The following is a 22,230-nucleotide window of genomic DNA, read 5'->3' on the forward strand; positions in this document are numbered from 1 at the left end:
GTGTCAGAATGTTGCTGTCTCTGCATGGCAGCGTTCATTATTACAGAAATCTTCAGTTTTCCTGGAGTTGGGATGCACCTTTTGGTTGGTGGCTTATCAGTGTCTAATTGGCCAGTATTTTCCTTTCACAGCAGCTCAAGATAGTGGTGTGTCCTGTAACTGGTTCTTAGATCTGATGGCATTTGGTGTTTCCTTGGTCTTAGCCGTATTTCTTTGCCTCACTTGAATTTGAATCTTCTCTCATGTTTCTGGACTCTTTCTGTTGTTTTCATGTGTGAATTTCCCTTCTGAGGTCATGGCTCAGTTTTCTTTTCACTCGTTTGCTGCTGTAAGCTCTTTCCACATGAACTATAGTATCTATGCCTCACGAGTCACATGCTTTTCTCCCAGTGGGTAATTTGCCCTTGTTGTTATTTTCTTCATGTGAATCTGATCAGACCATGGACATCTTAGGTGGTAGTTTTAATTTCTTTTATTATGCATGTTCATTTTCTACTTCATCTTAAGTCAGTTTTGGTTACTTATGTTTTCTTAGCATATTTTGTTTATATCATTTGGATTTTAAAAGGTGTAGGCAGAAAGTTATGCACAGTATTCTGTATGTGATTTTCAAATTTCCTTCCGTTCCTTTTGTCTGTTTTTCTTTTCTTTCCTGCCTTCAGAGATATAACAGAAGTTTGCTGAGTTTTTTAGTGTTTTTGAAGTGCAGCTTAAGGTTTATATTGATAAGATATGCTGGAGTTTTTCTCTGGTTTGGGAGAGAGATTTTAACTTCCTAATATAGAAAAATTTGAGCTAAAATCTACCTTTCTCTCTTCTGTCTTCTGTTGAGGTATAATCCTAAATCAGTATGTTAATTTCAGGTATGTAACACAAAGGTTTGGTATTTCTAGACATTATCAAATGATCACCACAGAAGGTCTAGTTAACACCTGTCACCACACAGAATTATAATTTTTTTCTCATTATAAGAAATTTTTTTTTAATTTGGCCTAGAACTTTTAATGTCTACTCTCTTAGCTACTTTCAATTATGCAGTACATTATTATTAACTATTGTTGCCATGCTGTGGGTCACATCCCATGACTTATTTACATTATATTTGGAAGTTTGCATCTTTTGACTCCCTTCACCAATTTTGCCACCTCCCAATCCCTGCCTCGGGCAATTATCAATCTTTTTTTTTTTTTTTTATATCCACAAGCTCAGGGTATTTTTAAAGACTCAGTGTGTGTGTATTTTTTAAGATTCTACATATAAGTGAGATCATACAGTATTTGTCTTTTTCTGTTTTCTTTTGACTTATTGTCATTTTCATAGTTTCTTGAATTGTTATTACTTTTAAGTTTCTCTTAATTATCCACAAAACATCTAAAGCATTTTTTTCTCAACCAAGGCTGATTTTATTCTGCAGGAAAATGTCTGGAGACATCTTTGGTTATTCTAACTGGGGGATGCCACGGTCATCTAGTGGGTAGGGGCCAGACATGACGCTGAATCTCCTGCAGAGCACAGGACAGACCCACCCCCACAATAGTCATCCAAGCAGAATGGTACTGGTGCCAAGGTTGAGAAACCCAGGGGTAAAGCTGTGAATTTGCTTCAGAATGTGGCTTGGGCTAGGTGTATCCCACAGAGTTGATATGCTGTGTTCTCCCTGCTGTTCCTCTTAAACTGTGTATCATTTCAGTTTTCATTTTCCTTTTCACCCGAGTTGTTTAGACCTGTGTTTGCCATTCCAGGTGGTTAGATTTCCATTCTGTCCCTTCTTTTGATGGTTCTGTTCTGTTTTACTGCACCGTGGTCAGATTTGGTAGCCTGAAAATGTCTACTTTTTGTCTTTGGATTTTGAGGGTTTCTTTCTCACCTGGAATGTGACCCCTTTTAGATTGTCCAAGAATGTTTGACAGGAACTTGTGTTCTCTGTGGGAATAGATTTGTACACATACGTTTATTAAAGGACATGTTAATTATGCTGTTTAAACCCACTCTGTTCTTAGTTTTTGTCACATTCTGGGAACAGTGTATTCAGTCTTTCTCTCTTTGACGGTGGTTTGGCCAGATTTCCCTCCCAATTTCAATAGTTTTAGTTTTCAGTACCTCCGGACCATGTTTATCCTGCTCTTAGAGCTTTGGGTTTTCAGCATCTCTTGGGGGGCAAGTCCCTTTCTTCCACACACAACATCCTTCCTGTCTCCATTAATGCTCATGCCTGGGCTCACCATACTCCACGCTCTCCCTTCTGGAAGCTCTTTATTTCTTGTCCAAGTCCTTGGTTCAAGGTGCATTCTTTCAAAAGGGTGTGACCAGATTCTCCTTCAAGAGTCAAACCGATGCCTTTGGGTTTGTCTCGTGAGAGGAGATGCGGCCTGGCGGAGGGACTGTGGCTGCTATTTGGGCTTGCCCCTGCCCCAACTGTATCATTTCTTTCATTCTGCTTAAATTTTTCCTTTTTTGACTTTTACTAGATTGACCAGCAAAGCATATTTTGGTTGGTTTGTGTTTTCTTCTCTGAGGGTTTGCAAGTTCTGTTTCTATCTTCTGGTTTGGGCCAAGGTTGTCTTTATGTTTTGACAAATAATGAACCATTATTTTGTACTGCAGTCACACAATTAAAAGACAGTTGCTCCTTGGAAGAAAATCTATGACAACCCTAGACAGTGTTTGCTGACCAAAGTCCATATAGTCAAAGCTCTGGTTTTTCCAGTAGTCATGTACGGCTGTGAGAATTGGACCATAAAGAAGATTGAGCACTGAAGAATTGATACTTTTGAATTGTGGTGCTGGAGAAGACTCTTGGGAGTCCTTGACAGCAAGGAGATCAAAGTAGTCAATCCTAAAGGAAATCAACCCTGAATATTCATTGGAAGGACTGAAGCTGAAGCTGAAGCTTCAGTACTTTGGCCATCTGATGTAAATTGCTGACTCACCGGAAAAGACCCTGGTGCTGGGAAAGGTTGAGGGCAAGAGGAGAATGGGGCAACAGAGGATGAGATGGTTGGATGGCATCACCAACTCAATGGACATGAGTTTGGGCGAACTCCAAGAGACAGTGAAGGACAAGAAAACCTGGCATGCTGCAGTTCATGGGGTTGCAAAGAGTTGGACACAACTTAGCGACTGAACAATGAACCATTATCTATTTTATGTCAGTAACAAAAATAGTATTAGCCCCTTTTTGTGCATCAGTTAAGACATCTAGCACACTTTTTCTTCCTAATTTCCAGAATTATTTATAAAGAGTAGAATTTTCTTTCCGCCTTCTAAAGATTTTGCTTTTGCATTTTCTCTGGTTATGTCAACACCTGCAGTTGACTTGGTGTCTACATTATAAACAATTAATTATGTGTGTAAAATGCTCCTGATTTCATTGCATGCCACTGTTTTCCTAAAACATCCGCTTTCCTTTGTTGGCCTTTTTAAAGTCTTTTTCACTGTGCATGAGTGCAGTGTCAAAAGGCAAGGAAAGGAGTCTGTGGAGAAGGGAGGTTTTGAGTGGGGCAGCTGCAGGGCCTCTGAGACCCCCATCCCACCCCTGTCCCCCTCCAGACTGTGACTGTAGCGCTGCCGGGACCCAGGGCAATGCCTGCCGGAAGGACCCGCAGGTGGGGCACTGCGTGTGCAAACCCAACTTCCAGGGCACCCACTGTGAGCTCTGCGCCCCCGGCTTCTACGGCCCAGGCTGCCAGCGTGAGTCCAGCCCTGGCCCAGCAGCATCCCCTCGCGGAGCCCAGGAGCCCGACCCCTCTGTGACCTCCTCCTCTCTGCAGCCTGCCAGTGCTCCAGCCCTGGTGTGGTGGACGGAACCTGTGACCGTGACTCAGGCCAGTGCACGTGCCGGACAGGCTTCGAGGGGGCCGCATGTGACCGCTGTGCCCCCGGCTACTTCCACTTCCCCCTCTGCCAGCGTGAGTATGGCACCCCCAGCGGGCAGGCGGGAGTGGGGCTGGGTCTGGGCTGCCGGCTCAGGGACCCGTGCACTCTCGGCCTGCAGTGTGTGGCTGCAGCCCCGTGGGGACCCTCCCCGAGGGTTGTGACGACGCTGGCCGCTGCCTGTGCCGGCCAGAGTTCAATGGCCCCCACTGTGACCGCTGTCGCCTGGGCTACCACGGCTATCCCGAGTGCCATGGTGAGTGGGTGGCTTTGGTGGAGCTCCGGGCTGGGGGGAGGCCACCGCAGGTGCCCAGGGCATGACCCCAAGTCCTCTGCAGCCTGTGCCTGTGACCCCCGGGGCTCTGTGGACCAGCTGTGTGGGGCAGGCGGGCTGTGCCGCTGCCGTCCCGGCTACGCGGGAGCCACCTGCCAGGAGTGCAGCCCTGGCTTCCACGGCTTCCCTGACTGTGCCCGTGAGTGCCCTGGTGGGGGGAGGGGGTGGGGCAGGGAAGGGAGGACGCATACTCTCCACGTGCTGACACCCCCTCCTCCCCCTCCTCTAGCCTGCCACTGCTCTCCCGAAGGTTCCCTGCATGCAGCCTGCGATCCCCACAGCGGGCAGTGCAGCTGCCGACCGCGAGTGACAGGACTGCGGTGCGACATGTGTGTGCCTGGTGCATACAACTTCCCCTATTGCGAAGGTGGGGCTGGCCCCGTGTGTGTGTGTGTGTCGGGGGGGGGATGTGCTGCGTGTTCCCACGACTGTTGCAGTGCCCTGCGTGCTCTCGGTTCACACATGCGTTCACGTGAGTGTCCATGTGTTGTGCATGTGGTCACATGCTATCCATCTATTCATGCTTGTTTATGTGCTTTGTGCGAGTGTGTGCTTATTGCGTGTTCACAGCTGTGTGGTGGGGGAGAGCACATGCCCTCACAGCCTGGGGGACTAGGGCAAGAGGGCACCCGTGGTTTCTGGCCTGTTCATACATGTGAAAGGCATGTGTGCTGGCTCCCACAGGGCCTCAGGTCCTGGCCAGGCCTGGGGAAGCTCTCAGCCGTTAGGGTCGATGGCTGAGTAATGACGGTGGCCTGGGCCTCTCTCCACAGCTGGCTCCTGCCATCCTGCTGGCCTGGCCCCAGCTGACCGTGTCCCTCCCGAGGTGAGCCCGGGGCAGCCCTCTGGCGCTGAGGCCTTCACTTCTAGAAACGATCACTCACCTGCTGCTCAGTTGCCATGGCAACCTCAGAACCCCTTTGGTGCCCTGGCTGGGTCATGCCCGAGATGGGGCCAGGCTCCAGGGCTGAGGGTTTGTGCTAGGAGGGCTAGGACCTACTCTGACCCTCAGTCTCATCGTCTCCCAGGCACAGGCCCCCTGTACGTGCCGGGCTCACGTGGAGGGGCCAAGCTGCGACCGCTGTAAACCTGGATTCTGGGGGCTGAGTCCTAGCAACCCTGAGGGCTGTACCCGTGAGTCTGCCTGGAGTGGTGTTGGGGTGCTGGGGGAGACCCTGCAGAGGGGAAGGCTGGCTCCACAGTGACCAGGGTGGGGATGGAGTCCTGCCCTCCTGCCCTCGCCCAGCTCTCAGCCCTGCTCTGCCTCTCCCCCAGGCTGCAACTGTGATCCCAGGGGCACGCTGGGTGGGGCTGCCCAGTGCCAACTGGTGAGTCTGAGGGCAGAGGTGCTGGGGGCCATGGGAACAGAGTGTAGGGACCCTCCCAGGCCTGGTCCCAGCTTCTCCCTCGGCCTCCAGGGCAACGGCCAGTGCTTCTGCAAGCCCCACGTGTGTGGCCAGACCTGCGCGGCCTGCAAGGACGGCTTCTTCGGGCTGGACCAGGCTGACTACTTCGGCTGCCGCAGTAAGGCCCACTGCTTGGCCCTTGGACCACGTCCCGGAGAGGCTGAGGCCCAGGGAGGGACACATGGGACAAGGGCAGCCAGGGCCTGGGTGTCACATGGCACTCGCTGAGCCACTCTGGGTACCTGGCCAGACCTGTGCTGGTGTGGAGGGGGTGCGGATTTAACCCCTTCTTCTCCCTCCATCCCATGCCCTGGCAGGCGTCACTCACCAATCCCAGGGCCCTTGCCCTAAATCCTGACCCTCTGCTGTCCAGAGCCCCGGGCAGCTCCTGGTGGCAGTAACACTCGTCCTCTCAGCCTGGGTCACCCTTGATGGAGGGTGGACGAAGCAGAGTCCTGAGCCGCGGGCTGCGGGAGGAGCATGGAGACCGTGGGGCTGGGCCTCACTCACTCACTCCCCCATTGCAGGCTGCCGGTGTGATGTTGGCGGAGCGCTGGGGCAGAGCTGTGAGCTGAGGACGGGTGCCTGCATGTGCCGCCCCAACACCCAGGGCTCCACCTGCAGCGAGTGGGTACCCCGCCCCAGCTGGGCTGGGGGTGTGGGCTGGGGCAGCAGTTTGTCCACAGGCTTCTCCCTGGGGACCCCGGTGTGCGGTGCAGGGCCAGTACCTGTCCCGCCCTGACTGCCCCTGCTGTGGCCAGGCCTGCTCAGGACCACTATCTCCCTGACTTGCACCACCTGCGCCTGGAGCTCGAGGAGGCGGCCACGCCTGAGGGCCACGCTGTGCGCTTCGGCTTCAACCCCCTGGAGTTCGAGAACTTCAGCTGGAGGGGCTATGCACAGATGACACCCATCCAGGTGCGGGCTCTATGTTCCTGGCATGATGGCTGGCAGAGGGCGGGCGGGCCCCTGAGCTCATGGGTGTCGGCTGAGCATGACCAGGAGGGCGCCCCAACTTTCCGTGCCCCCAACCCCACTGCAGCCCAGGATCGTGGCACAGCTGAACCTGACCTCCCCCGACCTCTTCCGGCTCGTCTTCCGTTACGTCAACCGCGGGCCCACGAGTGTGAGCGGGCGGGTTTCCATGCGAGACCAGGACAAGTTCACCACGTGTCCCAACTGTGAGTGCTGGGGCTGCTCCCCCACCACCCAGCTCCCACCACATCCCCATGCATGGGTGGGGAGGCCAGGCCCGTCCTCCTGACCCTGGGGGGCTGGTGACTGCAGCCTGGAGTGGCCGTCTCATCCCTGCATCCAGAAAGCCCACTGTCCCCACCCCCAGGCACAGAGCAGAGCCAGCCCGTGGCCTTCCCGCCCAGCACCGAGCCTGCCTTTGTCACCGTGCCCCAGAGGGGCCTGGGGGAGCCCTTCGTGCTGAACCCTGGCGCCTGGGCCCTGCTCGTGGAGGCCGAGGGGGTGCTCCTGGTGAGGCAGGGCTGAGAGGGTTGGGGTGGGGCCCGGGGCAGGGGCCACACCACCTAACCTCCCCCCTCCCCACAAGGACTATGTGGTTCTGCTGCCTAGCGCCTACTATGAGGCAGCCCTGCTGCAGCTGAGAGTGACTGAGCCCTGCACGTTCCGGCCAGACGCCCAGCGCTCTGGAGACAAGTGAGGGCCAGTCTGGCAGGGCTGGGGGGGACCTGCCCCTCCCAGTGCCCAGGCCACCTGCCCTGTGCTGACCAGACTGTGTGTCCCCAACCAGCTGCCTCCTCTACACCCACCTACCCCTGGATGGCTTCCCCTCCGCCGCTGGGCCCGAGGCCCTGTGTCGCCATGACAACAGCCTACCCCGGCCCTGCCCCACAGAGCAACTCAGCCCCGCGCACCCGCCGCTTGTTGTCTGCTGGGGCACTGATGTGCGTGTCCCCGGGGCCCCTTGGGGACAAGTAGGATCAAGCCCTGGGGAGGCGTGCCTTTGGTCTGGAGGATGGGGGTCCGTGTTGCAGAAGGGACATGGGTGCAGGGCAGAAGTGATGCGGGCATGGCACAGTTAGTGGCTCAGGCAGCGCTTGCTGCCTTCAGGACTTTGACCTTGAGAGTCAGTGCCTGGGGCCTCAGCTGTAAATGGGGTGAGGGTGGCCCAGCACTCCAGCTTATCATGAGGGGGTGGCAGGTCATTGGTTCACTTCAGGCACCAGACACTCTGCAGTGATGAGGCTGGTGGGCCACGATGGGCAGGGGAGGCTCAGAGTGAGCAGAGGTTGGAAGGTCGAGTGGCCACAGGAGGAGTGCCTCCAGCAGCAGGAGTGGTGGGCACACAGGCCCTGAGACGGGAGGACGAGGCTCTGGGCACAGAGGATGGGAAGGGCCGTGTTTAGGAGCACCCTGTTCTCTTGGAGGGGGCCTGGGGTGGGGCCTCACATCGCCCTGTCCCTCCAGGTGGACGTCCAGCTTCAGGTGGCAGTGCCGCAGCCAGGCCCCTATGCCCTGGTGGTGGAGTATGCCAACGAGGACGCCCGCCAGGAGGTGGATGTGGCAGTGCACACCCCCCAGAGGGCCCCCCAGCAGGGGGTGCTGACCCTCCACCCCTGCTCATACAGGTGTGTAGGGAGTGGGTAGAGGGTACAAGCCCAGGGTATGGGGGGCGCTGGGGCTGGGTTCGGGACCCCAGCTGCCCTACCCACTAACCACCCCTGCCCACCCCCAGCACCCTGTGCCGAGGCACTGCCCTGGACACCCAGCGCCACCTGGCCATCTTCCACCTGGACACAGAGGCCAGCATCCTGCTCACAGCCGAGCAGGCACGGTTCTTCCTGGTAAGACCCCGACCCCTTGCCTGCATGGGCCCCAGGACCCCACTGCAGGGCTCTGTCTTTGCAAAGATTTAAACATGCGCAGGAGTAGAGTGTGGTGAGCCTGGGTGCCCATCACAGGCACCGCCCTCAGCTTGTGCTGAGTCCAGGTTCTTCCAGAACCCCTCCCTTGCAAGTTTTTTCCTGTGGGTATGAAACGTGTGTTTATTTATAAAGAATGCCCATAGTCAGTTAAGGGGAACTGTGATGCATTGGAGCCAGGGTAGAAAGAAATACCTTTCTAAATTTTTAGTTTATTTTTGGCTGTGCTGGCTTTCTCGAGTTGCTGCGATCGGGGGCTACTCTTGTTGCGGCACGTGGACTTCGCACTGCAGCGGCTTCTCTCGTTGCAGAGCACGGGCTCCAGGGGGTGTGGGCTTCGCTTCAGTAGTTGCGGAGCATGGTCTCAGTAGTTGTGTACACGGGCTTAGTTGCCCCGCAGCATGTGGGAATCTCTCCAAATCAGGGGTCCAACCTGTGTCTCCTGCAGTGGCAAGCGGATTCGTTACCACTGAGCCACTAGGGAAGACCAGAAAGAACAATCTTAATGCAAGGCCGCTTTTTGGTATAATTTACAAAAATGCCACAGCATGTGACTGTCTTAGGTCCTAAAGCTTGGGACTCACTAGCATCGAAGTAACTTGCTTCTGTGTCCTCCTCACAGAGTTGGAAACTAAATCCCAAGGTTAACTCGGGTTTGCAGGCCTGTTCTGCATCACTAAACTCCGTGCAGTGTTAACCCTTAGTTTGATGCCCAGAACCAAGCATACATGTTTGTTCAGTAAGTGATGAAACAGATGACATTTTTCTCATCAGAGTATTACACAGTTTCATCATTACATTTCCCTAGGCCTTTAAAAGTTTTATCAGAGTAACGTGCAGGTTTTATAAAAGCTTCAAATATTGAAAAGACTTGCAACGAAAACCACAGTCCCACACCCCATCTGCCGTGTCTCATTCCTCCTTCCAGAGTCTGCGTGTCTCTTCCATGTTGCTGAGTGACTCATGTCACATAGCTTCCTCCTAAGTTTTTGATGCTGGAACCCCTGTGATTCCTTCCTCACACACACAGCCCTGCAGTCCTGGGCTGGGTCACTGTAAACTTCCCATGGAGCTATACCCACCGCCCAAGCACCATTCTCCCGCAGTACCCAGGCCAGGAGGCAAGACGGCCGCACCCCAGATGCCCCTTGGCCCCTCGTGTGGTCACCCTGGACACTGGCTGTGCCACCTAGTGTGCCTGTTCTGGAACCTGCCATAACGGGAGTCACATGGGTGTGCTGTCTTTTCTGCCGACGCTGTGTTGGGGTGGCCTGAGCTGTTGCTGTAGTCTCGCAGTCTTCTGTCTCTGCTCTTAAGGTTTTTCTAGACACACTGTGATGCCATGTTTTACCATACTTGTCACACGTGTTTCTACACCTTGGGGACAGCACAGGGTGGAGACGGCTGCTCACGAGCCCTGGCTTGCAGAGCACCTGCCTGGGCTGGGTCCTGCCTTGTGACCACGGATGGTGGGGAGGGCGCAGGAAGAGGAGGTGTGGCCTGGGGTTGGGTGGGGCTGGAAGGCACTCCAGGGCCCAGAAACCTTGGTCGAGGGCTGGGGTCTGTGCGGCCGGAGGAGAAGCAGGCTGAATGGGGATCAGGGACTCAGTGCCAAGAGCCGGACCAGCCTAGGCAGGTGTGGCTGGGCTTCACCTGCCTTCACACCCACACCGTCTGCTGCCCACAGCACAGCGTCACCCTGGTACCCACGGACACCTTCAGCTCAGAGTTCGTGGAGCCCCGAGTCCACTGCATCAGCAGTCACGGTGCCTTCAGCCCCAGCAGGTAGTGGGGCTGGGGGCCTGGCGGGGGCGGCAGGGTGGTGGCGGGGACACAGGAGCTCACCGGTGTATCCCCTGCCCCAGTGCTGCCTGCGTGCCCTCCCGCTTCCCGAAGCCGCCTCAGCCCGTGCTCCTCAGAGACTGCCAGGTGCTGCCGCTGCCACCCGGCCTCCCGCTGACCCGCTCGCAGGAGCTAACACCGGGCGCACCCCCACCTGGGCCCCAGCCCCGGCCCCCCACTGCCGCGGACCCCGACGCAGAGCCCACGCTGCTGCGCCACCCCCAGGTGAGGGCCCGGCCAGGACTCACAGCCTCGTGGGCACCCTGCCCCTCCTGGTGTGGGCTCACCGGAGCCTCTCCCTGCAGGGCACTGTGGTCTTCACCACCCATGTGCCCGCCCTGGGCCGCTACGCCTTCCTGCTGCACGGCTACCAGCCCGCCCACCCGACCTTTGCTGTGGAGGTCCTCATCAATGGGGGCCGCGTCTGGCAGGGTGAGCAGAGAGGGTGGACCCCTGGGTGAGAGGGCTGTCGGGTCTAGTCCACACGGCCCACGGAGGACGTGGATGGGGTGCAGCTGGGTCCACAGCTCACGTGGCCACAAAGCGGGGCCCATCCCCTGGCTGTGAGTGACAGAGCCACACACCTTGTCCTGCCCTTGGCTCTCAAACGGGGTGCCCTAGCCCATGGCAGGTGGCAGCCCCTGCCCCTCATGTCTGTGTGGTAACTCAGAACTCCCCCACCACATGCCAGGGTGACTGAGGGCTCCCTGGGGACACATGTCCATATGTATTTGTTCCCTTCTGCTCTCTGGGGCCCAGAGACCTGCATCTCACCAGCCCATGTACATGACCATGGCCAATTCATGTTGCATGAGTGTGCCAGGCCTTGTGGGCCTCTGGACGGGTCACACACCCATGGCACGTTCACAGATGCACAGTCCACAGGGACACGTGCCTCCGGGGCGACTGCAGGGGTCCCTGGGACGAGCTGTGGGGCAGGGGCGGTCTGCATGTGGTGGGTGTTGACTTACTGTTTCTCGCCTCCAGGCCACGCCAACGCCAGCTTCTGCCCGCATGGCTATGGCTGCCGCACACTGGTGGTGTGCGAGGGCCGGGCCATCCTGGACGTGACTGACGGCGAACTCACTGTGACCGTGCGTGTGCCTGAGGGCCGGTGGCTCTGGCTGGTGAGTTGGAGGCTGGTGTCTGTCCTCCACCCATCATACCATTAGAGGTTACCCTGCCAGGGCGTGTCCCCTAGTCTTTACAGGCGACTCTGAGCCCAGTGCCAGGGCAGCAGGGTCTAGGGACCTCCAGGCCCATCTTGAGAGGCCCTGGGGTCCATGACTCCCACCAGCTCCTGGGGGCCCTGCTGGTCAGAGTGGCCTTCTTGGAGGAGGAGGCCTGGAAGGAGACGGGGGTGTCTGGCAGAAAGGGATGGGGGCACCAGGAGCCCAATTGCCTCTTCACGACCTGTTCCTGAGCTTCTGTTTGGCAGCAAAGGCCGGCCTCCCCTCTGAGTGGCCAAGGGAGGGACCCATAACCTGGCAGCCTCGCTAGGGCCCAGGACAGGGTATGATTCTATCCGGCCGGATGCTGGCCTGCGGGAGAGAAGCGCTGGGCCCACAGGAGGTGACTGGGCCTTGATGCTCTAGGAGTACGTGCTGGTGGTCCCCGAGGAAGCCTATAGCTCCAGCTACCTGCGGGAGGAGCCCTTGGACAAGTCCTACGACTTCATCAGCCAGTGCGCCACCCACGGTTACCACATCAGGTGGGCTGGGCTCGGGGCTGGGGGTGGGGCTGTGCAGGGGTGTAGCTGGCTGACAGCTGGCCTCACCCCCACCCCTCTCCCAGCCCCTCCAGCTCATCCGCCTTCTGCCGCAGTGCTGCCACCTCCCTCTCACTCTTTTACAACAACGGGGCTCGGCCGTGCGGCTGCCACGAGGTGGGCGCCATGAGCCCCACATGCGAGCCTTTTGGGGGCCAGTGTCCCTGCCGTGCCCATGTCATCGGCCGCGACTGCTCCCGCTGTGCCACCGGCTACTGGGGCTTCCCCAGTTGCAGGCGTGAGTACCCCAGTCCCGGGAGTGCTCAGGGGTGCCCGCCAGGCAACAGTGGTCAGGAGAATGTTCTGGAGCTGGTGGACTCGTGCTGCCCCTCCTGTTGTCCGGAAGGTCCTGGGGACCGGATAGCAGTTTTGAGCACCTGACCTCACGTCAGAGGAGCTGCCTGGGAGTTGGGGCCCGGAGTGGGTGGATCCAGGCTGGTGTAGGGTGGCCTCGCTCCCCGCCCCATGTTCAATGCCCCCAGGGCCACCATCGGGCCTTCTGACCGGGGGCTGTGCCTGCACCCACAGCCTGTGACTGCAGCGGCCGCCTCTGTGATGAGCTCACAGGCCAGTGCATCTGCCCCCCGCGCACCATCCCGCCCGACTGCCTCGTCTGCCAGCCCCAGACCTTTGGCTGCCACCCCCTGGTGGGCTGTGAGGAGTGTAACTGCTCGGGGCCCGGTGTCCAGGAGCTCATGGATCCCACCTGCGATGCGGACAGTGGCCAGTGCAAGTGAGTGCATGTGCTGGGGGTCTCTGTGGCCTTGGAGCAGTCCTGGGTCCCCTGCCCGCAAGCCCTGACCCCATCCCCGCCTGGCAGGGTCTCCTGAGGCTCAGCAGCGCCCTCTCCTCTGGCTCTTGGGGGGTCATCACCATGGTGGGGGGACACCTCTGGTCCCGTCTCAACATAAAGGGCAGGTGGAAGGAGGCCCAGCCAGCTCCTGACCTCTCATGGCAGGTGCAGACCCAACGTGGCCGGACGCCGCTGTGACACCTGTGCTCCGGGGTTCCACGGCTTCCCCAGCTGCCGCCCCTGTGACTGCCATGAGGCAGGCTCTGCGCCCGGCACGTGTGACCCCCTCACAGGCCAGTGCTACTGCAAGGTGAGGGGTCCACCGGCCCGGCCCGCTCCCCACCCCATCCCTCATCTTGCTTTGTCAGCTGAAGTTCATCCTCTCTGGGAGGCTGGGGCCTCCTGGAACACTTTGGGACAGCCAGCTCAGTTGCAGGGTGACAGGCAACACTGGCTGGACCCCCTACACGTGGCTGACTGCCCTGCCGTGCCCTCCCACCCTCAGGAGAACGTGCAGGGCCCGAGGTGTGACCAGTGTCGCCTGGGGACATTCTCACTGGATGCTGCCAACCCCAAAGGCTGCACCCGCTGCTTCTGCTTCGGGGCCACTGACCGCTGCCGGAGCTCGACGTATGCCCGTCGTGAGGTGTGTGGGCAGGCAGGCAGGGACACATCAGCCCGCGTGGATGTTGGACATGAGCCTGTGTGACACATCTCTGTGCCCCACAGTTTGTGGACATGGAGGGCTGGACGCTGCTGAGTGGTGACCGGCAGGTGGTGCCCCACAAGCGGCAGGAGGCGCTGATGCTTCGCGCAGACCTGCAGCGTGTGCCCGAGGCCATCCCCGAGCTGTACTGGCAGGCCCCACCCTCCTACCTGGGGGACCGGGTGAGCAGCCGAGTGTCCCCTGGGAGGGCACCTCGAGAGGATCCAGGGCCTTCTGGAGGCTGAGGGCAAGCAGGGAGGGAGGAGGCTCTGTGAGGGTGCCTGGCCCCGCCTGTACCCCCAGCCCCAGGGTGCCCAGAACCACTGCCATTGACTCCGGGCCCCTGGACTGAGTCTGGCCAAGTCGCATCTCTCCATCTGGCCTCCAGGTGTCATCCTATGGCGGGACCCTCCGCTACGAACTGCACTCGGAGACCCAGCGCGGGGACGTGTTCAACCCCATGGAGAGCAGGCCGGATGTGGTGCTACAGGTGGCCGACCAGGGGATCTTGGTGGGTGGGCAGCGGGCGCAGCCAAGCCGAGACTGTGGTCAGCCAGCTTCCTGGCCCTCATCCGCCCATGTGCCTCCCCAGGGCAACCAGATGAGCATCACATTCTTGGAGCCGGTGTACCCAGCGCCTGGCGATGTTCACCATGGGGCGCTGCAGCTGGTGGAGGTGAGCGGTCGTCCCTGGTCCCCGGGGCTGCGGGGCCTGCTCCCTGTGATGTAGAACAGCGTCGAGGAGCAGGATGGGTCAGCTCCTCCAATGCGCTGCCCTTGTGGTTCTCTCTGCACACTGCCCACTCCTGTCTTTTTTGCCTGTTTCTTTTCTGGCGGGGTTGTGTCATTCCTGATGTTCAGCCTGTGTCCTGACTTCAGAGCTGTGCTGTCTGCTCTCCATCTGTAGCCCATGCGTCTTTTTCTAAGATCCCTTTGGGGTCACAGACAGTCTTACCTTCAGTATGCTCAAATCGACCGCTTTTGTGTTTGTAGTTAGTGTTTTTAAGTTAAGCCTTTGTCTCTCAGGTCAGGAGTCGCTCACCTGAACATGTCCCCCACCCACGCCTCCTGTGGTCTGAGTGCCCCCGCCCCCACGGGAGGGTCTGTCTTGGGCTCCTGCTGTGCCCTCTTGTGGCCACCACAGTGAGCCCTGTCGTGGTTATGCAGGGGAACTTCCGACACATGGAGACCCACAGTACTGTGTCCCGCGAGGAGCTCATGATGGTGCTAGCTGGCCTGGAGCAGCTGCATATCCGTGCCCTCTTCTCGCAGGCCTCCTCGGCCGTCTCCCTGCGCAGGGTGGCGCTGGAGGTGGCCAGCGAGATGGGTGGGGGGCCTCCAGCCAGCAATGTGGAGCTATGCATGTGCCCTGCCAACTACCTTGGGGACTCGTGCCAGGTGAGGCAGTGGAGGTGGGCACCAGGGCCAAGTGGTCCCCCACCCCGGCCCGCACGTCCCCAGGCATCCACACTTGGCCTCTGTCTCCACCTCACCCCACTTCTCCTCTTATACCTGCTGGGCATCACCCTGCTAGCAGCCGGCCTTCCCGCCTCAGGCCGAGCCGGCTGCTTGTTCGACCATCTGCTCGTCCACCGTCAGCTACTCCCTGCCGGCCCCCGTGTGCCCTAGCTGGTCTTCACGCATTTAGTGCCCAGTTCCCCTTACATCCACAGTTCACCCAGAGAGCATCCACTTCACCTCCTCCCCATCTCACCTGTGGGCCATCCCTCCACCCACTTGGAAGTGTCTAGAGGAGAATGGTGGGTGGGGGTGCCCTGAGCCAGGGCCTCTGTGTGGCTTTGTGGGCTCTGACTTCACGCCTTCAGCCCGTCAGGGTCAGGACCCCTAGGGCTGACCTGTGAGTATGGTCCCTGGTCTGCCCCCACATCAGGCTGGCCCTGCCTCCTTCCCTGACCACCAATGCCCACCCACTCCAGGAGTGTGCCCCTGGCTATTACCGGGACGTCAAAGGTCTCTTCCTGGGTCGCTGCATCCCCTGTCAGTGCCACGGCCACTCAGACCGCTGCCTCCCTGGCTCAGGCGTCTGTATAGTGAGTGGGGACCTGTGGGGGGTGGGCAGCAGGCACCAAAGGCACAGAGTAGGGTTGTGGGTATGCTGAGGTCTAGGTAGGGGTGGGTGCCCTGGGCACGGGCCCTGCATGGCTGGGGATGGAGCTGGTGGGAGCGAGGCCTCCACTGTGGGGGCTGAACTGTTCCCTCTGCCCAGGGCTGCCAGCACAACACTGAGGGTGACCACTGCGAGCGCTGCCAGGCCGGCTTCGTGCGCACTGGGTCCGAGGACCCTGCAGCCCCCTGCATCAGCTGCCCCTGCCCCCTGGCCGTGCCCTCCAACAAGTAAGCTGGGCCAGCCATCCCGGGTCCCGACTGTTGGTTGGTGGCCCAAAGTCTTTATAGACCCAGAACGGAATACTACCCCCACGCCTGGTTGAATCAACACTGCCCTCTGTGGAGGCCAGTGCAGCCAGATGGGCCCATGAGGTGGGGACCCCAGCACCTGGTGCCTGGCCCGGCCTGAGTACCCACGTGCTTGCCTGGAGAACGCCAGTGTGTGATGACCACTTCCGTCTTTGCAGTTTCGCGACAGGCTGCATCCTGAGAGGGGGCCGCACCCAGTGTCTCTGCAAACCAGGCTACGCTGGGGCCTCTTGCGAGCGGTGAGCTGGGTGGCAGTGCTTGAGTGGGGGCAGGGTCTGTTTGAGGGGCCCAGGGCACTGAGTGCCTGAGCCACTGCCACCCACTGACCATGCCACCCCCCAGGTGCGCACCCGGCTTCTTCGGGAACCCCCTGGTGCTGGGCAGCTCGTGCCAGCCCTGTGACTGTAGTGGGAACGGTGACCCCAACATGCTCTTCAGCGACTGCGACCCCCTAACAGGCACCTGCCGCGGCTGCCTGCGCCACACCACCGGGCCCCGCTGTGAAAGCTGTGCCCCTGGCTTCTATGGCAATGCCCTACTGCCCGGCAACTGCACCCGTAAGTGGGGAGGGCAGGGACAAGGGGTGTCCCCCCCGAGCAGGCTGTGTCCTGGGCTGAGCCCAGCATGGATGGTGCGGACCTGACCAGGCCCCCCGAGCTCACGATCAGGCACCCCCATGGCCGGGCCAGGGGTTGTTTGGAGACTCTGGCCTCTCCTGAGGGTGGGGGTTCCCAGGAGGGCTCTGGCAGGGCTCCCCAAAGAGCTCCTCTGGGGGCTGAGCCTGGGCTGCAGCAAAGTTGGGCACAGTGGGACAGTGAGTAGGCAGCTGTGTGGTCTGGACCTGGATGGAGCAGGGAGGTGGTGAAAAGTAAGCGTCTGGGGGCTTCCTTTGGGGCAGGAAAAAGGTGCATGTGGAGTAGGAGCCTAGTAAGGGCTTCCGAGGGCTAGGAAGAAGCTGGGGTGATTTCCCAGGGTTACTTTCTGCAGGGTGTGACTGCTCCCCATGCGGGACAGAGGCCTGTGACCCCCACAGTGGACACTGCCTGTGCAAGGCCGGTGTGACTGGGCTGCGCTGTGACCGCTGTCAGGTAGCACTGCCTGGGAGGGGCAGGACCTTGATGTAGGGGCGGGGCTCGGTAGGAGGGGGGGAGTTTGTGGGTGGGGCTCAGGGTGATAGGGGCGGGGCTTTGTGTGGGTGGGGCCTCATGGCTCCAGGGCTGAAGGAAGGTGAATTTTGAGGGTTGGGCAGAGCCGTGACTGCAGTCTGTGCCCCCAGGAAGGACACTTTGGCTTCGAGGGCTGCGAGGGCTGCCGCCCATGCGCCTGTGGACCAGCCGCCGAGAGTTCCGAGTGCCACCCCCAAAGTGGGCAGTGCCACTGCCGGCCAGGGACTGGGGGACCCCAGTGTCGCGAGTGTGCCCCCGGCCACTGGGGGCTCCCCGAGCAGGGCTGCAGGCGTGAGTGCGAGCAGGCGGGGTACCTTGGGGTGGCGAGTACCCCCAGGGTCCTCAGCCAGCTACTCACCCCGCCTCTCCTGCCCCTCCCACCCAAGGCTGCCAGTGCCAGGGGGGACACTGTGACCTGCACACGGGCCGCTGCACGTGCCCTCCTGGGCTCGGTGGGGAACGCTGTGAGACCTGCAGCCACCAGCACCAGGTGCCTGTGCCAGGAGGACCTGGGGGCCACGGCGTGCACTGTGAAGGTGCGTCCCTGCCCTGCCCACTGCCTTGGCCACTGAGACACACCTGGCTCACCCTGCCCTGGGGCAGTGCAGGTCCCAGCCCCCTCCTGACCTGGTGACCCTGACATTCATCTCGACTTCCAGAGCAGCCCCCTGGCCCTAGCTCTGCTTTTGTTTTCTGAGACCCCATAACTGTCCTCCTGTTGATCCTGAGACCCTCATGCTAACCTCTGACCCCCAACTCACCTCATCACCCTCAGCCCAGCTCAGTACCCCTGTTATATCTCTGTGAGCTCCAGTGACCATCTCTACCATGCTGATGCCCCTGCCCTCCCTGCCCCCTTCACCCCGCACCCACCTGCCCCCTGCCTGCAGTGTGTGACCACTGTGTGGTCCTTCTCCTGGACGACCTGGAGCGGGCCGGTGCCCTCCTCCCTGCCATCCGGGAGCAGCTGAGTGGCATCAACGCCAGCTCTGTGGCCTGGGCCAGGCTGCACAGGCTGAACGCCTCCATCACCGACCTGCAGGTACTGCCCTGCCCGACCCCCAGGCACCCTCTCCTGGCCCCCAGCCTATCCGTCCTGGGTCACAGGCTCACCTTCTTCTCCCCCAGAACCAGCTCCGGAGCCCCCCAGGCCCCCATTATGAGACCACACAGCAGCTGGAGGCACTGGAACGACAGACCTCAAGCCTCGGGCAGGACACTCAGCATCTGGATGGCCAGGCAGGCCCCTGGGGACTCCCGCCCTAGAACCCCTTGGAACACTCCTCCTCCAGAGAAGCCCCCACTCCCTCTCAGCAGAACCCTCCCTGAGAAGTCTCTCTCCTCAGGCTCCAAACCATCCAGAATCACTCCTGACCTTCGGCTCAGGCTCAAGGTCCCTCCCCAGGCTCCTAGGCTTTCCCCAGCCAGCAGGGGCTGAGGCCTGATGGGGCACTTTGTCCACAGGCCACCAGAGCCCGAGCCCAGGCTGGCCAACTACTGGACAGCACCGAGGCCACGCTGGGCCGGGCACAGACGCTGCTGGCAGCCATCCGGGCTGTGGACCTTGCCCTGAGTGGTAGGCGCTGGCCCAGCTGGGCGGGTGGGGAGAGTTGAGCAGAGTGATATTCCGAGCTGAGGGCAGCGGGTGTGCCTCTGCGGGCTTGGCCTTAAACAACTTTGGGGTGTTTAGACAGGGAGATGGTGCCCTGGTCACAGAAACAGCAGGTCCGAGTAGGGAGGGGAAAGGGGCAGCCCACGTGGCCAGAACAAGAGGGCTGGGCAGGGACCACCTGCGAAGTGGGAAAAGTGGGTGAGCCTTAGTTACAACCTGACACGTGTTACAAGAAGAGATCAGAAGGGACCAGGCCCATGCCAGGGTCTAGAAGGAGATGAAATTGCAACTGAGCGCTGGGCTGGGAGGAGAGATGGTTAAACCAGGGGCCCAAGGAGTGGGCTGAGCAAAGGGAGTGGTGGGGGTATTGCTGTGGGGGTTGCAGGAGGCAAGGGGACATGGGCCAGAGGCCAGGCGGGCCTCAGAGTCGTGGCCTAGAGCAGGATCTCTGTCCAGGGCCTGCCAGCTCATGTGTGGGGTGTCTGAAGAGGCTTAGCCAGGGGCTTCTGGATGGAAGCTAGTGGGCAGAGGTCTGCTTGGCAGCGGGCTAGCCCTGGGCCCTGACAGCCCGTTCATTCCCCAAACCCCCACAGAGCTAGAGTCCCAGACGGACCGCCTGGCACCGGCCAATGCCTCAGTCCCATCGGGTGAGCAACTGCGCCGGGTGCTGGCCGAAGTGGAACGGCTGCTCCAGGAGATACGAGCACGTGACCTGGGGGTTCCACGAGCAGCTGCTGAGGCCGAGCTGAGGGAGGCCCAGCGATGTGAGTGGGGTCCACCCAACAGGGCAGAGTAGGGAGGGCCCTGGGGCTGAGGCCAGCCCAGACTGGCATCCCATCAGCTTGGCAGGGCGGATGGGGGCTGGCAGGCACTAGGGGGCACTGCCCGAGTGACCGTTCCTACACTGGGCCTTGCCAGTGCTGGACCGTGTGCAGGAGCAGCTGACCAGACGCTGGGAGAGAAACCAGGCGCTGGTCACACACACCCGAGACCAGCTGGCCCAGTATGAGGCTGGACTCATGGACCTGCGGGAGGCCCTGAACCGGGCAGTGGGCACCACACGGGAGGCAGAGGAGCTCAACAGCCGCAACCAGGAGCGCCTAGAGGAAGCCCTGGTAGAGAGCTGGCCCCGCCCCTCCTCCTCCCTGCCCCCTTGGACTCTTCACCCCGTCACCCCCACCCCTTTACTTTCCCACCTCACCTCTATTCTGTTACCTCCCACGCTCTGTCTATCATCTCCAGCAACGGAAGCAGGAGCTGTCCGGGGACAATGCCACTCTGGGGGCTACTCTGCAGGCTGCCAGAGACACCCTGGCCCGGGTCTCTGAGCTTCTGCGTGGCATGGACCAGGCCAGGGAGGTGAGCACCCCCCTCCCCAAGGGCTGCATACTCAGTGGGGGCGGGCACACCCAGATGAGGTTTGAGTGAGCAGGGATGGGGACGAGGGTCCCCCCTTACATACCCCTCACCCCAGGAGTATGAGCACCTTGCTGCCAGCCTGGACGGCGCCCGGACACCGCTGCTTGAGAAGATGCATGCCTTCTCCCCAGCGAGCAGCAAACTAGAACTGGTAGAGGCCGCCGAGGCCCACGCGTGGCAGCTGGACCAGCTGGCGCTCAACCTTTCCAGGTATGGGACCCAAACAGGATGGGTGGGGCAGAGCTGGTTTGCGAGAGCTCTTAGATGGAGTAGGCATTGTTCCTGCAGGGCTGGGCAGAAGTTGGGGCCCAGGTTTGCAGACAGGAGCAGGAAAGGTACACTGGGCGGTGGAAGGTCATGACCTAGGCCGGGAGTCAGGCCGGGAGTCTGGGCCCAGCAGGCAGGCAGGCCCAGCAGCTGTGATGGGGAGGCCAGTGAGCTGGGCTGAGCCCCCACTCCAGCCTCGGACCTTCCCCGGCCTCCCCTTACAGCATCATCCAAGGAGTCAACCAGGACCGCTTTATCCAGAGGGCCATTGAGGCTGCCAACGCCTATAGCAGCATTCTGCAAGCCGTGCAGGCTGCCGAGGGCGCTGCTGACCAGGCCCGGCAGCAGGCGAACCACACGTGGGCGGTAAGGCCCTGACCCTCCCACACCCCCACCCCCCCCTGCAGCCCTGGCTGCAGCCCCTGTTCCTGGCAGCCCCTCTGGGCAGGGCTAAACCACATCCTATCCCCGCGTCTGCAGATGGTGGTGCAGCGGGGCCTGGCACCCCGGGCCCGGGAGCTGCTGGCTAACAGCAGTGCCCTGGAGGAGGCCATCCTGGGGGAGCAGCGGAGACTGGACCTTGGTGAGTGTCATGTCCCAAGGGGCATCCCGGCTCTGTGGGACTCTTGCCCTCCAGCTCTGTTGTGTGGGGGTTCGTGGATTGTCACTGTGAGAGTCAGGATGGCAGCTGCCATGGGTGTGAATTTTCCCCACCGCCCCGGCAAGTCCACTCCTGGAGCCCTGCAGAGGCCTGCCCACCCTGACTTTGTGACAGGACCCCAGGACATGGGAGGGCCTGGGGAGAGGACACGAGAACCAGCTGATGGTTCTGCTGTCCTGGCTGAGGGTCATGTGTGTGCCAGGCCATGGGCTAGGTGGGGGTGTGTGTATGCACCCTCTGCTGTGAACACCTCAGGGTGCTGGTGGCCATGCGCAGCGGCTTAGCTTTTCTGAGTCTCCATTGTTTCACCTATAAAATGGGACGGTTGCATTTGCTGTGGGCCTAGGAGGCTGCTCTGAGATTTGGGGTGCAGTGCTTTCCCCCAAGCTGATGGCCCTTGTGTCCAGGTGTCTCCCTCTGACTTTGTGTGTGTGAGCCTTAGCACTCCCTGGTCAGGAGGACTCAAGTGGCTGTGCCTGTACTGTGTGGGCGGGGGCTCCTCAGGATTGAAGCCGTCTTTCCCACAGCGCGGGCCACCCTCCAGAACACTGGGACCCAGCTCCGCGATGCCCGGGCCAGGAAGGAGCAGCTGGCGGCCCGTGTCCGGGAGGTGCAAGCCCTGCTGGCTATGGACACAGGTAGGGTGGGTCTCCTCCCTGCAGTTCCCCCACCTCTTGTCCCCAGAGCTGAAGGGGCACCTACCCACACGGGCATCACCCCACCAGCCCTGCCTGTCCAGTGGAGTCACCATCCAGGAAGGGGCCCAGGGTAGTTCCAACCCTGGGGACTCTCCCCAGCCCTAAGGACTTGCTTCTGGTCGGGAATCAGACACCAGACAAACGTCACCCCCAACGTCAGCCTGGGTAGCAAGTGAACCCAGGAGGAGTGGGGAGCATTTGGAGAGAGAGGACACGGGGCGGACGGGGAAGGTACAGGTGTTCAGTGGGCTCAGAGATGGCAGCAGCAGCAGGGGTCAGTGTGGCTGGAGCTGGACACCCAGGAGACACCTCAAGGGTCCAGGGGCCGGGAGGGCTCAGGGCACAGGAGGGATCC

The 22,230-nt window shown here is 60.1% G+C and overlaps 1 protein-coding gene across 1 annotated transcript in view; it reads left to right on the top strand.

Annotated features, from left to right (window-relative positions):
- The window catches only part of LAMA5 (laminin subunit alpha 5), a 51,635-nt gene that overhangs the window by 23,277 nt on the left and 6,128 nt on the right, over positions 1-22,230 (top strand). Inside the window, exons 12-58 of the mRNA XM_070801334.1 lie at positions 3,550-3,690; positions 3,771-3,908; positions 3,995-4,129; positions 4,212-4,346; positions 4,437-4,574; positions 4,981-5,033; positions 5,236-5,341; positions 5,483-5,535; positions 5,626-5,731; positions 6,141-6,240; positions 6,375-6,531; positions 6,656-6,794; positions 6,956-7,098; positions 7,175-7,281; positions 7,376-7,529; positions 8,053-8,213; positions 8,321-8,429; positions 10,195-10,292; positions 10,373-10,574; positions 10,655-10,781; positions 11,337-11,476; positions 11,945-12,060; positions 12,144-12,355; positions 12,646-12,850; positions 13,076-13,220; positions 13,416-13,556; positions 13,640-13,798; positions 14,005-14,106; positions 14,209-14,292; positions 14,784-15,014; positions 15,554-15,667; positions 15,844-15,971; positions 16,211-16,291; positions 16,395-16,609; positions 17,040-17,140; positions 17,329-17,509; positions 17,605-17,754; positions 18,109-18,260; positions 18,347-18,457; positions 18,683-18,794; positions 19,424-19,594; positions 19,749-19,945; positions 20,073-20,189; positions 20,305-20,459; positions 20,741-20,882; positions 20,997-21,099; positions 21,705-21,815. Of these exons, the coding sequence (XP_070657435.1) occupies positions 3,550-3,690; positions 3,771-3,908; positions 3,995-4,129; positions 4,212-4,346; positions 4,437-4,574; positions 4,981-5,033; positions 5,236-5,341; positions 5,483-5,535; positions 5,626-5,731; positions 6,141-6,240; positions 6,375-6,531; positions 6,656-6,794; positions 6,956-7,098; positions 7,175-7,281; positions 7,376-7,529; positions 8,053-8,213; positions 8,321-8,429; positions 10,195-10,292; positions 10,373-10,574; positions 10,655-10,781; positions 11,337-11,476; positions 11,945-12,060; positions 12,144-12,355; positions 12,646-12,850; positions 13,076-13,220; positions 13,416-13,556; positions 13,640-13,798; positions 14,005-14,106; positions 14,209-14,292; positions 14,784-15,014; positions 15,554-15,667; positions 15,844-15,971; positions 16,211-16,291; positions 16,395-16,609; positions 17,040-17,140; positions 17,329-17,509; positions 17,605-17,754; positions 18,109-18,260; positions 18,347-18,457; positions 18,683-18,794; positions 19,424-19,594; positions 19,749-19,945; positions 20,073-20,189; positions 20,305-20,459; positions 20,741-20,882; positions 20,997-21,099; positions 21,705-21,815 (6,378 nt within the window). The remainder of the gene's footprint in view (positions 1-3,549; positions 3,691-3,770; positions 3,909-3,994; positions 4,130-4,211; positions 4,347-4,436; positions 4,575-4,980; positions 5,034-5,235; positions 5,342-5,482; positions 5,536-5,625; positions 5,732-6,140; positions 6,241-6,374; positions 6,532-6,655; positions 6,795-6,955; positions 7,099-7,174; positions 7,282-7,375; positions 7,530-8,052; positions 8,214-8,320; positions 8,430-10,194; positions 10,293-10,372; positions 10,575-10,654; positions 10,782-11,336; positions 11,477-11,944; positions 12,061-12,143; positions 12,356-12,645; positions 12,851-13,075; positions 13,221-13,415; positions 13,557-13,639; positions 13,799-14,004; positions 14,107-14,208; positions 14,293-14,783; positions 15,015-15,553; positions 15,668-15,843; positions 15,972-16,210; positions 16,292-16,394; positions 16,610-17,039; positions 17,141-17,328; positions 17,510-17,604; positions 17,755-18,108; positions 18,261-18,346; positions 18,458-18,682; positions 18,795-19,423; positions 19,595-19,748; positions 19,946-20,072; positions 20,190-20,304; positions 20,460-20,740; positions 20,883-20,996; positions 21,100-21,704; positions 21,816-22,230) is intronic.

Source organism: Bos indicus, chromosome 13 (assembly GCF_029378745.1).
Source record: "Bos indicus isolate NIAB-ARS_2022 breed Sahiwal x Tharparkar chromosome 13, NIAB-ARS_B.indTharparkar_mat_pri_1.0, whole genome shotgun sequence".
Taxonomy (NCBI): domain Eukaryota; kingdom Metazoa; phylum Chordata; class Mammalia; order Artiodactyla; family Bovidae; genus Bos; species Bos indicus.